Source organism: Drosophila rhopaloa, unplaced genomic scaffold, assembly GCF_018152115.1.
Source record: "Drosophila rhopaloa isolate 14029-0021.01 unplaced genomic scaffold, ASM1815211v1 contig_2, whole genome shotgun sequence".
In the NCBI taxonomy this organism is placed as follows: Eukaryota; Metazoa; Arthropoda; class Insecta; order Diptera; family Drosophilidae; genus Drosophila; species Drosophila rhopaloa.
The window spans coordinates 19,604,794-19,620,414 of NW_025335083.1; the positions used below are offsets into that span (position 1 = coordinate 19,604,794).

The 15,621-nt window shown below is 38.6% G+C and overlaps 1 protein-coding gene across 1 annotated transcript; it reads left to right on the plus strand.

Moving 5' to 3' along the window:
* The first annotated feature begins 916 nt into the window (after window positions 1-916).
* LOC108050320 (sialin) lies at window positions 917-15,470 on the plus strand. Its single transcript, XM_017131945.2, has 7 exons — window positions 917-1,459; window positions 3,626-3,684; window positions 12,401-12,964; window positions 13,390-13,760; window positions 13,823-13,955; window positions 14,245-14,486; window positions 14,555-15,470. The coding sequence occupies exons 2-7, from the start codon at window positions 3,645-3,647 to the stop codon at window positions 14,732-14,734; spliced, it is 1,530 nt and encodes a 509-aa protein (XP_016987434.1). The 5' UTR covers window positions 917-1,459; window positions 3,626-3,644; the 3' UTR covers window positions 14,735-15,470.
* The last annotated feature ends 151 nt before the right edge of the window (window positions 15,471-15,621 follow it).

Here is a 15,621-nt window from a genome sequence, read left to right on the forward strand (position 1 = left end):
TCTTTCAAAATTTAGATGTTTCAAAAAGTTTGAGGTTTTATATATTGAAAATATATATTTTATTGTGAATAAGTTTTTTACATTTTAAATTAATTTTTCTTACTTTCAATATGGGTGTTAAAAATTTCCATATTGTAGGTGCAATTAAGTGGGTATGTTCCTAGCACTCCCAGACGCAAAGCTGCGCCATACTTCAATTATAATAACAAAGTAATATCTGTTTCAGAAAATCTACAGTATTTCATCACATCTACAAAAAAGTGATCTGTTATTAGCATCAAAGATGTTTTAAAAACAAACAATCTCTCCCCAATAAGCTATTAATCAACAAAATGTCTGTCAAAACAAAAAGCTTCCTGCGATGAAGTCTCGAAACTGACGCGAAATTGAGTAGTAACTTTGTAAGAGAGTCATTGCCTTGGCAGCAGTTTTTGCCGTTTTTGCTGCCGAATCAATTGGTGATAAAGTACTTTTGACAAATCGCGGCACATTTCAGCCGTTAGGCGCCTAACTATCCGTTGCGATTTGGCCCGATCACATCTGGATAATGGCAGCTGGGCAATCGAACTGACAGCGCCGAGAAAGTAGGGAAAAGAGAAAGAAACAAAGAACGGAGGCGAGTGCAAAAACGAGACGAGGAATAAGGTACAGCATAAAAATAAAATAAATGGCTCGCAAGAATTTGAATTTTGCATCCCACGAACAACAACGACGACGACCGTCAGCAGCGGCGGCAGCAGCAGCGGCAACAGCAGCAACGGCGGCAGCAGCAGCAGCAGCAGCAACAACATCAGCAGCAGCAGCAACAGCGGCAGCGACAACAGCAAAATCAACGACAACTGTGCTGCCGGCGTCGCTGTCGGCGAACCGCTTTGCCGGAGGAAAGAAAAAGCCGCGTACGAGCGGCCGCATTTTCAGTTCAGTTCCAACGCTCCGAGTGAAGTGAACACAAAACGGCGACACAGCAGCAACACCAAACAGTGACAGCAGCAACACCAAAACAGCGACAGCAGCAACATCAGGCCACGGCAGCAACATCGATTCGATTTCGATTTCGAAACCGCTCGAATCAGTTCTAGAATTGCCTGCGCTTGCGCCAAAATAAACTCTTAGTTTTTCGTTTCAAAAATATAATCAACAGCTGTCCGTCCTATACTCTAAAACTGTTTTTTGTCCGGAGTGTGTGTAGTTCTTCTTGTCTTCCGATCTTCATACAACGGAAATCTGTTTTGAAATACTAACGAAAAAAAGAGTAAAGATAAAAATAAACAACACACGTGCGGTTTCTTTGCGGTCTTGACGCGGTTTCCGTTCGCTGGGTGTGTTGTTCTATGCAAATCGGCGTAAATTCAATTATTCAGATATAGATTGCTAATCGGTTTGTGCTGAACAAATTATATAATTTGCCATAAACAACTAACATTTGTTAGTTGTCGCTGCGGTTATCGTCGAGTGCAAGGTGGGTTTCAGTATCTAATGCAAATATTTCTAAAAATCCGTTTCGAGTGTGATACAATTACATTTATTTATAGTCAAATGGCGCTTAATTAGATCTTAGATGAATATGCTTAGTATGAGCAAGTTTGCAATTTTAGGAATACATTTAATAAAGATTTAATATGTTGTCAATCGTAACTTACAAATTAATGCTGCGATTCCATTAAAATATATCGTTATTCAAATACATAAAAGTTTGAGTTGCTGGTGTAATAATTGCTAAGTTTTCTAGAGGTTTTTGTTTGTTAAATAATAAAACGAAAAACATTTAAAATACTAATTAATCGAGGGCTAAGTATAGCAATGATGACACAAATAATAATAAAGCAATTTAATATATATTACGTGATTTTGCGTTTTAAGAAATCGTGAGTTAATGCTACGAACAAAAAAACCAATAATGTCGTAACTGAAACCTAACTAATGTAAATATTACAAAAAAAACAAAATTTATATGGATTAAATGTTTTTGCTTACATATTCTAATACCAATTTTTTCCAGTGCAAATCTTCTAGGTTTTAAAAACGCATGATGAATTTGTCCTATATATTTTAAGTTAGAACAGAAAGTAAAACATAAACAAACCACATTGTATATTGTAAACAAAAGTGCGCTTTGCAATTACTGTATCGGTAAATACAATATTTTATGGATAGGCTTTTATGTGACTGATAATATTGGATATTCTATGTGTAATTGCTTTTATTTGTGAACAAATCCCACCGATGAGGCTGACCTCCCCGCGTGAAAACTCGTGCGTTGCGGCTGTGTCAAATTTGTTTTGCCATATATACGGGTTGTCGGAAGATGACGTACTGACATGTGACCATATAGAAGTCGTATATAGTCATTGCCCACACAACCGACTGACAGATGCCGCTTTTCATTCGGTTAATAACATGGCAACATGCACACAAGCTAATAATGTCTCCGGCAAGGACAATAATTTCGGGATATATGTACATACATATATCCTTACACATGCGGGTATAGTTTTTTATTGTTGTTACCAAGACGCCAGCAAATATTTGCACCACAAATTGAGCAAACGCTATATAAACTCACAGTTAATTGATTGGACTAAGTTTACAACATGTTGCCAGGCGCTGTCTGCCTCACATGCACGTGTCTGGCGATAATTAGCATGCAACAAATCGCATATAGCTGACGAATTTTCCACCACCTCCGTTTCAATAATTTATCGCGGCGCCAGCAGGATTGAACAAAAGAAAGATAGCGACAGCACATTGCACTTGGCGGGTGAAATTGGTGGATACCAAAACTGAAAAGAAGTAGGGCAATGGAAAAATGCAAGAATACTTCATCGAAAAAACTTCACTAGTGAAATTCTAATATTTAAATGTAGAAATTGTTTTTGCAAAACCAAATATTATTCGATCTGAATATTATCATATGGATTAACACTTAAATTTTATTCAGTATTAAATTAGATATTTTAATGGATTTAAGTTAGAACATTTAAAATTGGTTTGATTGTTCTTAGCCGTAAATTTGTTTAGGTTTGCTATTAACTGATATTCTTACGGAGTGCGCCCAGCTTTATCTTTTGACAGAGATCTAAAAAACTGGTAAAACCAATATTCCGGTCTTCTGCAAATTAGATTAAAATGTTGTACTTAACTTAAAAGTAGCCAAGTTAGCGGCTCTTTTGGACGCCACTCAAGGGTCCGAGTATATTTAGAATTTCCCATTTCTGGGCGGCGGCATTTGAAGACGCAGACAGGGGCGATAACGGTACGGCGATAAGGAGCCAGGACGGAATTCCGGGGTAGGGGCAATCCGGTATAGTTATGAATGAGCCAAGCGATATGATATAATTGCCTTGAGTCATGGGACAGACGCGACACCGCCCCCATATATATTATATATTGTAATCATATGCCCTCCTCTGGTGAAAATACTTTTCGTGGGCACGTTCAGGTACGAACACGAGACGCCAGCGATAAGATTAGATAGCCAAGCCATCGGTGGGCTACTCCGGAAAAAGTTTCATTAACTTGGCAGACTATTAATATCGAACTTCCTAGATGTATATCATTTCGCTCTGCGATATTTCGTTTCTAATTTAAAGAACTTGGCTGACTTCTGGTATATTTCCATTTGCAGAGCGGCACACAGCGGCGTCATGTCCAACACGGAGAAAGGAGGACTGCACAGAGTGCGAAGTAAGTAGATAAAATAATATGATATCACCTTCAAAAAGTCCCCAGTCGATTCTTAAGGTCCCACCCTAAGTACAGACTAATATATGCATCTGTACTTTATAACACTTTCAGAATCATTTTCTTGGTAACAAAGTTGTGAAATAAATGAGTTAACAAATTTAATATCAATCGGAAATCACTTGTTTTTTCAAATGATCCGAAAAATGATCAATCATAAAACTTAATCTTCTTAGACTCAATTAATTTTAAAAATAGTTTTCAATTTTCATGATTACATATTAATGCGAAGAAGATTGAGTGTTAGGTTTTCTGTACAAGCACTGTATTTTAATTCGAGTTTCAACCTGCTAGTGAGCAGTCGAAAATGCCAGAACAAAGTCCCCAGTAAACGGCAACGTACCCACAGCCGAGCCCCTTTTTTCTGCGATTCTAGACGCGCAGCGATAGCACGGCCAGAAACCGCATGACGCCACTAAAAAATGGGGCGAGCCACGGTCATTTGCTATGAAAATTGACAAAATGCCTGACGGCCAATTGAATTGAAACTCGGTTAAAATAAACAAATCGATTTGACTCCTCCTCGATCCAGTTTGATTGGTGTCAACCGGACAACTTGTATTGAGGTTACAAATCAATTGGGCTCGGTGATTCAATTGAATGCTGATTTATTTTACTGTTCTTCCGCTGGTCCTTTGTATACATTTTGTTAATATTGGAGGTCAATATTTTTCCTGCAAAAATAAAAATAGCTTTGCACTTTCGGTAGTATAAAATGTAATTTGAAAATCTGTTTATTATTCAAAAAATATTTGAAAAACTATGAAATAATATTGTGTTTTTTATTTTCGTAATGAATTTATAGGATATCAAGATTCAAAACACATTTTCCCTACTTTTGGACACCTTTGTAGGTGATTCCAAAACTCTAGTGATTTCTTAACCACCCCCCATAGATTATATCATAACTACTTTGGAGTGCCTGTTTCTGATAAATCGCGACCCACTTGTGTCAATCAAACTATAATAAAATATTTATTCGTCGACACCCCTTGACACCTTGTCAACGCCTCGATCATTGGCACCATCGGGGTGTCCCAGGACCCAATCCCATCCCGTCCTTGGCCTGACACTCCTCGTCGAGTGGGGCGGTGTCATCGATACGGATACGGATACGGGCGCCCACTCCTTGTGACAGCTGGACTGCGTAGTTGGCCGACCTCATGACGCCATTGTTATGACATTTCCAAGGAGTATTAAGCTATGCAAACAAATTAGCACAGTCACGCTAACTAAGCACGTTAGTTGGTCTACCCCACTGCTCCTCATAATTGTCAAACAATTCGAGTGTCCGCTGCGTATGGAAAGTTTAGTTCATGGTCTAAATTCTGAGTACATTTCGCAATTAATTTAGCGATTGTTGTTGTGGCGAATTTTTAATAGCCCATCGGCGACGGTCATCCGACTGTTTACTATTTAATTCGTACTTTTGAGCTATTTAGCACTTTAGAGCCAGACAATCAATCAGACAGCTCACAGTGAGGTGGATTTTTGGAGGAGGTGGGTCTGCGATCGCATGCTAGAGTGCACATTTCGTCGACCCCGTGAGCAAACATGAATGATTGATAAATCCCGTGCTCTAACCAAAAATTAAAGCGTTCAATTAGCAGGAAAATATTAAAATACCATTGGGAAAAAGAGGGGAAGGTGAGAAATGCGTCTCACGACCTAAACGCACATTTCGTTACCCTAGTTTATACCCTCTAATTAGTGGGAGTTGCGAAGCAACTGACTTTGATTGTGCTAATTAAAGGCGTTTTCCCTCCAGACAATTACAAGATCATTTAACACTGGAAACAATATTAAATGCATATCGATTAGATAGATTGAAGCATTCATTACAAACTCGTGTAATTTACACACACGCCCACACTTTACTTGAAAATGATAAATCAAAACGTGATTCATAACTGATTTTTATAGGTTTTTATTGTTCATTGACATTGCGCTTTGTTTAAAAAAATCCAAGGTGCTTAATTGATTTAGCAGCTTTAATAATAAACAAAACTTGTTAAAAAGGTTTAAGCGGATTAGCTATTTAGTCATGCAAAAATATTGTATATATTGCAATAGGTAGTTTCGTAAGATAATTCATAATTTTTGTAAAATGATTCACACTTATAATGTATTTATTTTAATAACAAATATCAATTCTATGTCGTTGTATTCTCCATTTGTAAAGATTATTCATCATGAATTAATATTTAATTTCGCTGATGAACATGCATTTATTATACTTTAATAAAGCACTTCTACAATAAACAAGGTTTCATTTAATGAGAAAAGCCTTTTCAATTTTAATGATTTTATAATTTGGTACAATTACTTCCGGTTTTTTAAATGAGTTTAAAATTTACTTAAAATAAAAAAATTCTAGAAAAACATACTCAGCTATGTCACAACAAATATATGTTTCATTTAATGAGCTTCGCAAACCTCACAAAAAAGCTTTTTAAATAATTAAACAAATTTAAATTCACAATAAAAACCAATAAAACTGAGTAGAAAACAACAGAACCTGCTCTAAATACAATTTTGCCTCTTTATCACAGTTCGCTTCGATGAAATTCCCCGCTTCGAAATCCCATTTGAATCCACATTTGAATCCGCCGGGCTATTCACCCATGGCAACAGACTTCGAGTCGTCGTCTGGAATTAATCAAACAGCTAAGCCCCGCCACAAGTAATGAATAATGAACATGTGCTCCGTCCATTCCGCTCACGATAAATTGTTATTAAACTTTTGCCACTTCATGGCAATGTGTTTACTAGACCCTCCAGATATTGATGACTGTCATCATTGGCACTCCATTGTAGGAACTCCCCAACAGGTTCAATTGTTCTCTCCGTGTGCTTAATATGCATTAATTAAGTCAAGTCCAGTTTTTTGTGTAAAAAACAAAATTGTTTTTAATTGAGGTAAATTAATTTCTTGGAATTTTCGGTGCTGTTTTACATATGGGCTGCTCAAATTGTAAGGCTAGAGAACCGTATTTGTTTTTAATTTCATGCTTTGCGTTGTACTTCCGCTGCACATGGCACACTTTTTGATAGTTTTTTTTGTTATTTAATTAGAAACCAGAAATTTCAAGTATTCAAGCAATTATCAACGAGCCCAGACGGTAAAAAGAATGCTGGCTTTGACCCCAGGCACCCGCGAATCAGACAGTTTGAGCGATAATCAAAAAAACTGAGGCGTAGCAAGCCTCCATTAATGGTTCTTAAATAATATTCATGTGGTGGCTTTGGAAAAAATATGTTTTGATTAACCTATTTATAGTCCAGTCCTTACCCAAGGCAACGCGTGTCCAAGCTTTTATTACCGTCGAGTGCCAAAGTTCAGGCAGTAGTTTTTGACTATTTGTGAAATAGATTTTGATAATTTTAATGGGTCCAAAATATGAATTTCTAAGGCCACTGAACGCCTGCCGACGAGCCCCTTTTATACACACATATATATATTTTTTAATACCAGCTATTAATGTATACATATGCATGGGGCTTGACAACTTGTTTACAACCTGTAGATCTTCATTAGCCGGCACGTGCATGTTTGAGATACGGTCGGAGGAAATGACAACTTGAAGATACATTTATGAGCAGGCCAGCAGTAGAGTCGTACTTTATGCTGGATTAAAGTGGTTCGGATACAGGCAATCAGATAAGGGCTCTTATGACGTTGACTTTGGCAACTTTATGACTGAATGCATTGTACATTGGATCCACCTAAGTCAATAAAAGTTTTTGATTTCCTGCCCACTCGGAGCGGCTGTTAAACCATCCAACAATTGCCAGACATTCCATGGACTTATCAGTCTGGACGCGGTTGTAAATCTATACAAGTTCCTCGTACTTAAGACTGATTGCACTTTGGATGGCAAGCGCCACAAGTGCAGGGCCCAATTGTAAATTTCCATGGAAGATTTCCGAGGGCGATGAGAGGAACGAATCTAGGACAATGATGGTGATGGTGATGGGATGTACCCAGTCCCATAGTCAGACCCTCGAGAGGGAGATGGCCGGGAAAGTCCAATAAATCACAATGCAATCGCCCAACAAAAGTGATAAGTGAGCCTGTGTATGCCTTTAGCAAACAACAATTGCCACAATAATTCAGCAATTAATTAGCATTAGCTTATTGCTTATTGTTGAAGTAGAACCAGTTCCACGAAACGTGCAATTGGCCAGGCAAACACACGAAAACAAACAACATTGCTTTGGTAGTCACTGCTATTTTGCTATTGGCATTAGAACACACTCGATTCGAACGAGGCCAGTTCCGTAAATCAGTTAGAAACGGAAATGCAGTTGGCCAGCATAACAAAGCCAATAATTGCCGCTAGAAGGCGACGCGGCAATGTCATCCAACCGACAGATATATATGTATATATATAGTGGATAAATATATGTGCTACAAGCACTGTGCGGTTCGGGGTTTTAAAACGGCTATACAAATTATTGAAGCATATCACAATACACAAATCAAAAAGGTTCTTTTTAGTATACAGTATCAAATAACGTTTGATATGACAAACATGTATTCGTCTAGATATATATATATTTTTAGCCAGGTTGCTAGCCATTTTTAATATATGATAAGGAATAATATTGGAACAACCCTTATACATATTTCTTTGCTTTTAAGGATAATTTAGATATTAAAAAAATTTCAGAAAATCTGTAATAAATTTCTTTACGAAATTCTTTCAAATACGCTGTTTAAAATTCTTTCAAATTTCCTCAAAAAATAATTGATCACATTTATAAATGGACAGAATTCAAAAACCTGACCTTAATACGCATTAATTTCCGTACATTCAGCTGAAGGTCTTAATGATCAAGATTTCCCCCCGCCCGTCATAAAAATCGATGACAAGATAGTCCTGAGACCCACTGTAAACGTGATCAATTGGAACGACTCGATACAATCGACATATCTGGTTCGCAAAACAGTTTTTGCTTTGCATTTCACCTAATGGGTTATATGGGTAATACATATGTTTGCACATATCACGGACTACATCTAGAGAACGGGACTGTGGGAGTAATGGCTACAAATCGAATCTGAAATGTGGGCTCGTGGTTGGCGCGCCTTCGCCATAACTCATACGCCACGTTGCGCCCGCTGAAATCCCATGACTAAAATGACTTGGCACCTTGACAGAATAGTGCGCATTAATGTGACGTCGATGCGGGCCTTTCTTTGCTTTAGCCTTTTAGACGAATTTCACAGGAACGTCAGCGGTGGATGATGGAAAATTTTCGGCCAGACCAGAACGCCCACACGACCATTGAGGACATTCCACCAGATATTTTGCCCCGCTGCTCTGATCACATGCGCCTCGCACCGAAACAAGCTCCTATTCGAGGAGAAAATAAATCAGTCGGTCGTGGCTGATGACGATATCGGTGCTTAACTTTCTCCACCAGGCAGTCCCACCCTGTTTCCCCATCGAATGTGTGAATAATTTTGAAGGTCAGGAATAGCCAGAGAGAATCGAGAGTGGGACATTATTATCGGAGGGTGTGTACCCAGTGCCCGAATTTGAACGATAGAGAGGCATTATAAATAGATCGGAAAGTGTAAAGGCAAGCGAAATATACACAGATAAAATAGATAAAATAAAATAACAGGCAAAATGTACTTAGAGATGTATCAGACATTTTCAAAATTGCTTTTGCGTCAACAGAAAAGTGCCGGATATGCGTCTTTTTCAAATAATTTTGAAAGGCAAAAACATTTTTCGAGCAAACTCATCAACCCTTCAAGTGCTTTTTAATTAGTCCACAATTTTGTTGAATAAATTTAAAATATTTCCCGAGAAATCAATGAACTTCGAAGCGAACTCAGATTCACTTGTTGCCCAATCATAAAAAAAGTAATTTAAGTATCACGTTTGCCCGTATTCATTTCGTTTTATTTACTTGCCGGCTATTTTTAAGTTTTTGCCTTTCTTTGATGGGATTTTTATGTTGTCACGGACTGAGGGGAACTTGTTTCAAGTCAAGTAGAGCATCAACGAAAGCCAATAAAGGCTAAAGATCAGTGAAAAAAGAGTGAAGGAAACACGGCCAAATCAAATACGTTTTTGCACAAAAGCCACCGAAATTCTGAGAACAGTTTGTCAAAATCATGTTGACCTGGCAGTGTGAAACCCAAACAATTTTGAGCTTTTTTAGCCGGTTTTGTGCTTGTCCTCCTCCTCTTCTCGGTTGTAAACATCAAGCTCGGCCTTCGCTTAAAAAAGATAACAAAATATACAAAATCATAAATAGTTTGGCGGTAAACAAAAGACCGCTCGAAAAAAAAAGAACAGTTCGAGGCGACAATTAATCAAGAACTTTTCTGCTCGGAGGCAAACAAGTTTTAACCATTAAGATTCTCGGAAGGAGTTTACAGACTCAACGTTTCAAAAAGATGAGTAAGATCATTTAGAGAACCCTTGATGAGTTCATTTAGACAAATTAGAGTTCGTACACAAATTCTATTTGGTTTAATTATCACAAACAATATATGCCTAATGAGAATTTAATTTGATAAAGTTGATAAACTTGAATAATTAATTTATTGAAAGAAATTATTAAATATCTGCCTAGAAAATGTTTTAAATTTCTTAGACATATCTTTTTGTTCGTTTTTAAGCAATTTTATGACTGCTTTACGGATTTAAAATTATCGGAAAAAGACTAAAATAATCTATTGATAGTTATAAATAGCTGTTATATTAGATAAGCAAACAATTTTATCGCTTTATAAATAAAAATCCTGTCTAGCTTATGACAATAATTTATTATAATTTATTTCCTCTGTAGAAGTGGAAATCGTATAAATTAATCCTTATCGATATAGTGGCGGTAATTTGCGGCACACGGTTTTTAAGCATTGATTGGCGACGTGTCAGGTTTCAAGACGTGGCCCACAAATTATCAGAGAGCTGTCTGCTAATGATCTAAACTTTCCTATTGACGTATTCTCTTGGACAATGCTAATCACAGGTCTACTGGCTTAACTTTATCTCCCAAGATTTTGCTATAGCTCTAGATCCGATCCGATCCTATCTGATTTGAGAGGAGAAACTGGTCTAAGTTAAAGCCTTGCCGATATTTTTTAATTTTTTTGTTTTGTGTATTTCGGGCACGTTTTTCTGGTTATATGGGATCGAGAATTTATAGCAAGCATGACTAGATATTTTTGTATATTTTTAACACTTTTTTGATGGTTCAGTTTCGGTTATTTTCGAGTGCTAATTTGAATACAAGTTGAGTGTGTCGGTTTATTGTTGTGCCGCCCCGTTTGATGATGCTCACCGATGTCTAGACAATTCGAGTAGCGTATTTTTTTTTTGCATGACATTAACATGCTATTGGGGCAATAATCAGCGAAATGGGCGTGTCCCGTCCAGACAGCCGATAGACTGGCCCCGATAGTCGCTTTTAGCAGCTGATAGCGCATTTTGATGGGAAAGTCGTTTGTAGCCAGTTTATCTCCGCCCGCCGACCGGCATCAATAATCGGACGGACGGCTTATAAATTTACACCGACACTTGCGAACATTTCCCCAAAAATTGAAGGGGGTTCAATGGAGTTCAACGGCACTCGAAATGAATATATGTGATTTGCGAGAAATTCAACCCGGCTCGAACAATGCACTTTGCCACTTAAAAACCGCCCAAGAGATGACAGGTTGGAGTCGGGGCTGATTATGGCCACCACTTAATGATCTTGGAATTATTCGTACCTTCGGCTCCTCGAAAAAAGCTGATTCAGCTCCTCTTGGATTTTTACTTTGAATTTACGCTGCACCCACTGGCTGGCGATCCTCAAATCAAATTCATGGCCCATTCTGTATGCTATTGAGGTCACCTGACACCGACAGTTAAGTTTTGTCATTGCGATTTTATTGCCTCATTAATATGGGTAATTAATGCGTTTATCTGGGCTGCATCGTGTAATGAAAACAACAGATTACATCAGATATTATAGTGGGCGGGATATAGTGAGTTGATAACGATTAACATGGGTGTAAACAAAACTTGTGTTAGTTTTTTATGAATTTATAGAACTTAACAGTTTTGGGCAATTTTATTGCTTACGTTTGTAAATTAATATATTTTATTTACATAAGTTTGAATATTGCTAACATACTGTTACAATTTTCAAACTAGTTTTGTTGGTACATTAAAATGTCTTACCTTAAAAGCAAAAGCATTTAAACTCTAAGGTTAAAAAAGCAAACAGATAAGAACTATTTGCTTTTCAAAACCTTGCAGTTTCATTTTACCAAATTATTATTTAAGTCTCACATACTTTAAATATTTTTTGTTAGAATTTCTTGTTATCTTAGGGCAATCTATTAATATAAATATAAAAACAAATGTATTCGGACTATTTTTTCTGATATATTTAAATACTACTTTGCATTCTAATGAAGTAAAGTTTCGTTATCAGAAATTGGGTCTGACTTTGGGTGGGTTTTTTAGTCGCTGGTCGCCTGATGTTCGGCTGTCTGGGAATATTCCAGAGCCGAATTTTAAGTGCCTAACCTTTCGACGACCTAGAAGACGTAGCTTCGATTTGTTCGCTAATGGCATTTATTTTGGGGGCCTGTGTTGATTGGATTCTTTTTTTAATGGGGCACTGCTCTTCTCTTCTCTTCCAGACTTCCTGTCATGTCGCCAAGTGCTGAGCCTGCTGACCATGTTCGGCTTCATGCTGAACTATGCCCTGCGAGTGAACCTCACCATCGCCATTGTGGACATGGTCATGCCGAATGTGACAGTCCCGGGAAATAACACCTTGTCGGGAAATGCTACTTTATCGGGAAATGCCACTTTATCGGGAAATGCCACCTTGTCAGGAAACGCCACTGTATTGGGCAATAGTTCCTTCAGCTCGGATGTGATCGAGGAGCGATTCCCGTGGGACACCCACCAGACCAACTTCGTCCAGGGCGTCTTCTTCTGGGGCTACATCCTCACCGAGCTGCCAGGTGGTCGTCTGGCGGAGCTGATTGGAGGCCGCCGCGTCTTCGGGCATTCCATGCTGTGGGCCAGTCTGCTCACCCTGATCACGCCGCTGGCGGCGCACATGAACTACGTGGTGCTCATCGTTGTGCGAGTGGTGCTCGGCTTCATGCTGGGCGCCTCCTGGCCAGCCATTCACCCCGTGGCCGCTGTCTGGATTCCACCAATGGAGCGCTCCAAGTTCATGTCCAATATGATGGGTAAGTAGGATTTGCTGGGGTCTAAACAGCTCCCTCGAGCAGACAGTTTCCTTTGAGATATCTTGGATTTCTCACCATTTAATTATAGTTTTGTTTCAACCACTTCAGCAAATATTAGACTGACTTCTGAGTGGCTAATAGCACTCTATTCAAATTAATAAATCGTTTGATTTTTTGTCTTTGTGAACTAGAATAAATAATTATACTCAATTCGGATTGTTAAATGATCTTATCCAGTAAAATGTTTTTTTTACTATATTTTTGTAACTGTCTATTGGACCTAGTAAAGGCAAAAAATATATTAAAAATCCCATAAATGTTGCCCTGCAATAAATATTTTAACCCGAAAACTGTTCTGCCCAAGAGATCTTCTTATTTAGGCTAGTCTACTCCATACTAACTGGTTTTTATTACTTATCGTTTAGCTTCCTCTCTTGGTGCGGCAATTACCATGCCCATCTGCGGCTACCTGATCTCCGTCGCTGGCTGGGCCAGTGTCTTCTATCTGACGGGAGCCGTGGGTCTGCTGTGGTCCCTGGCCTGGTTCGCCTTCGTCTACGAGACGCCCGCCACCCATCCCCGCATTAGCGCCGAGGAGCGGCGGGAGATCGAGGAGGCCATCGGCACCTCCACCTCCAAGAAGCGCTCGAGCTACGTGCCCTGGGGCCAGTTGCTCTGCTCCCCGGCCGTCTGGGCCATCATCATCTGCCACGGACTGGCCGTCTTCGGCTTCTTCACGGTGATCACCCAGCTGCCCACGTTCATGGCCAAGATTCTGCACTTCGACATCAAGCAGGTGAGTTATATAATTGGAGATAGCTTTCTTTATCCCTACTAACTATCTTTGATCTCCTTCAGAACGGCTTGTTCTCGTCACTGCCTTATCTGGGCAAATACTTAATGGCATTGGGCTCTTCCTATTTGGCCGATCACCTGCGCAAGAAGGGCACTCTGAGTACGACGGCTACAAGGAAACTGTTCAATACCTTTGGTAAGTATATTAAGCATAAAAAGTTCTACAGTTTCCCTAGGATACTTCCATTTTAATATTTTATATTTTTTAAATTTCCCTATTGCTACTTAATGGCTAGAAAATATTCCTTCAAAAAACCAGTCGTCATAAAATTTTATTTTAATCGAAAACCACACTACTTTTTGCCACAGTCTATAAATAAATAGAATACAAAATTCAAGTTCAACAGAAATAGATTTTTTCCGATGAAATTCAGTTTATATTTAAATATTATAATTGATAAATTTATTATATTTCCTAATTTCAGCTCTGGTGACTCCGGGTCTGCTGATGATCGTGCTATCGTTCCTGGGCTATGATGCCACCTGGTCAGTGACGATCTTCTCGCTGGCCATGTTTGCCCATGGAGCAGTTACCGCTGGTTATTTGGGCAATGGCTTGGATATTGCACCGAACTTTGGTGGAACCATCTTCGGATTGGCCAACACGCTGTCTTCCTTAGGCGGTTACGTTTCCACTTGGATGGTGGGGGTCCTCACCTACAGTGATGTGAGTAGAACTGTCAAAACAATGATTTAGATAGATAAATAACTTTGTATATATAATTCGACCAACAGGAATCCTTCCATTCGTGGCAAATTGTGTTCTGGATTCTGGCAGCCACCTATATCTCGGCAGCCGTGGTGTTCAATATCTTAGGAACGGGAGAACTGCAGCCTTGGAACAATCCCCCAGAGCGCGTCAAGATCAGCGATGTCACCCAGGAGGAGGGTGTGCCGCTCAAGAACGGCAAGTGAATCCGCTTCGCTAGTGAGCCTCAGTCGGTGCTTCTACTGTTCCTGATCAGAGGAAGGAAATGAAAGCCGAGTTGCAGATATCGAGCATCCCACCACTTCATCCGCACAAGTTATAGTAGTTGCTACTGCACCTTTGAGATTTAGGAGGATTTCATTTGCCAAACGATTGGTCAGGAATTGGTTACGAGGAAACACCAGACACTCAGCACGGAGAAAAACATGAAATGAAAGACATTATTTTTATAGATACTGCAAGGTTTCTTCGCACAAAAAACATACACAAACATCTCATACCCATACAAAAAACCACACAACAAACACTGTACACCGATGCACCGGTCTGCTTAATGGAAATTGACTATATTTATAAGTAATATTTACTTTAGATCCTATGCCTACAACTGTAACTGTATGCATATATATATCTAATTATATATGTAGCCTAGATGATTTATAGTATTCTGTATGTCCACAGAGCGCACAGCTGGCTGATGGAAGGACCTTATCCTGATCAGCTGCTGTGCCCTATATGTTTCGTTTAATTTATAACGTAGCCCTAACTATTGTCTAGCTTAGATGAACAAAATACTTATGCAAGTAGCGAAATATATACAGATATGCCGATAGTGTAGATAAGTTGATTAAAACGTGTAACTTTGTACTATACTTTATTATTTATGTAATTAATTTAAACATTTTCTAAGTTCATAATAAAGCGTAACTCAGAAAGAAAAAAGAGAAACAGTTTTTCAATTTTCCTATACATTCTATGGTGGGAGGAAGCGATAAAGTATTCATTGCTGGAAAAATATGCTTTGATCTAGATTTAAATCATAATTTTAATCATCCGAATATACATGTATATATATTTGAAACCTATAGTTTTT

Bases quoted from the DNA above. Each gene is read 5' to 3' on its own strand.
- LOC108050320 (XM_017131945.2), top strand. From the start codon at position 3,645: ATGTCCAACACGGAGAAAGGAGGACTGCACAGAGTGCGAA. The intron at 12,965-13,389 runs GTAAGTAGGATT...CTTATCGTTTAG, and splicing joins GTTCATGTCCAATATGATGG to CTTCCTCTCTTGGTGCGGCA. The intron at 14,487-14,554 runs GTGAGTAGAACT...TTCGACCAACAG, and splicing joins GGGTCCTCACCTACAGTGAT to GAATCCTTCCATTCGTGGCA.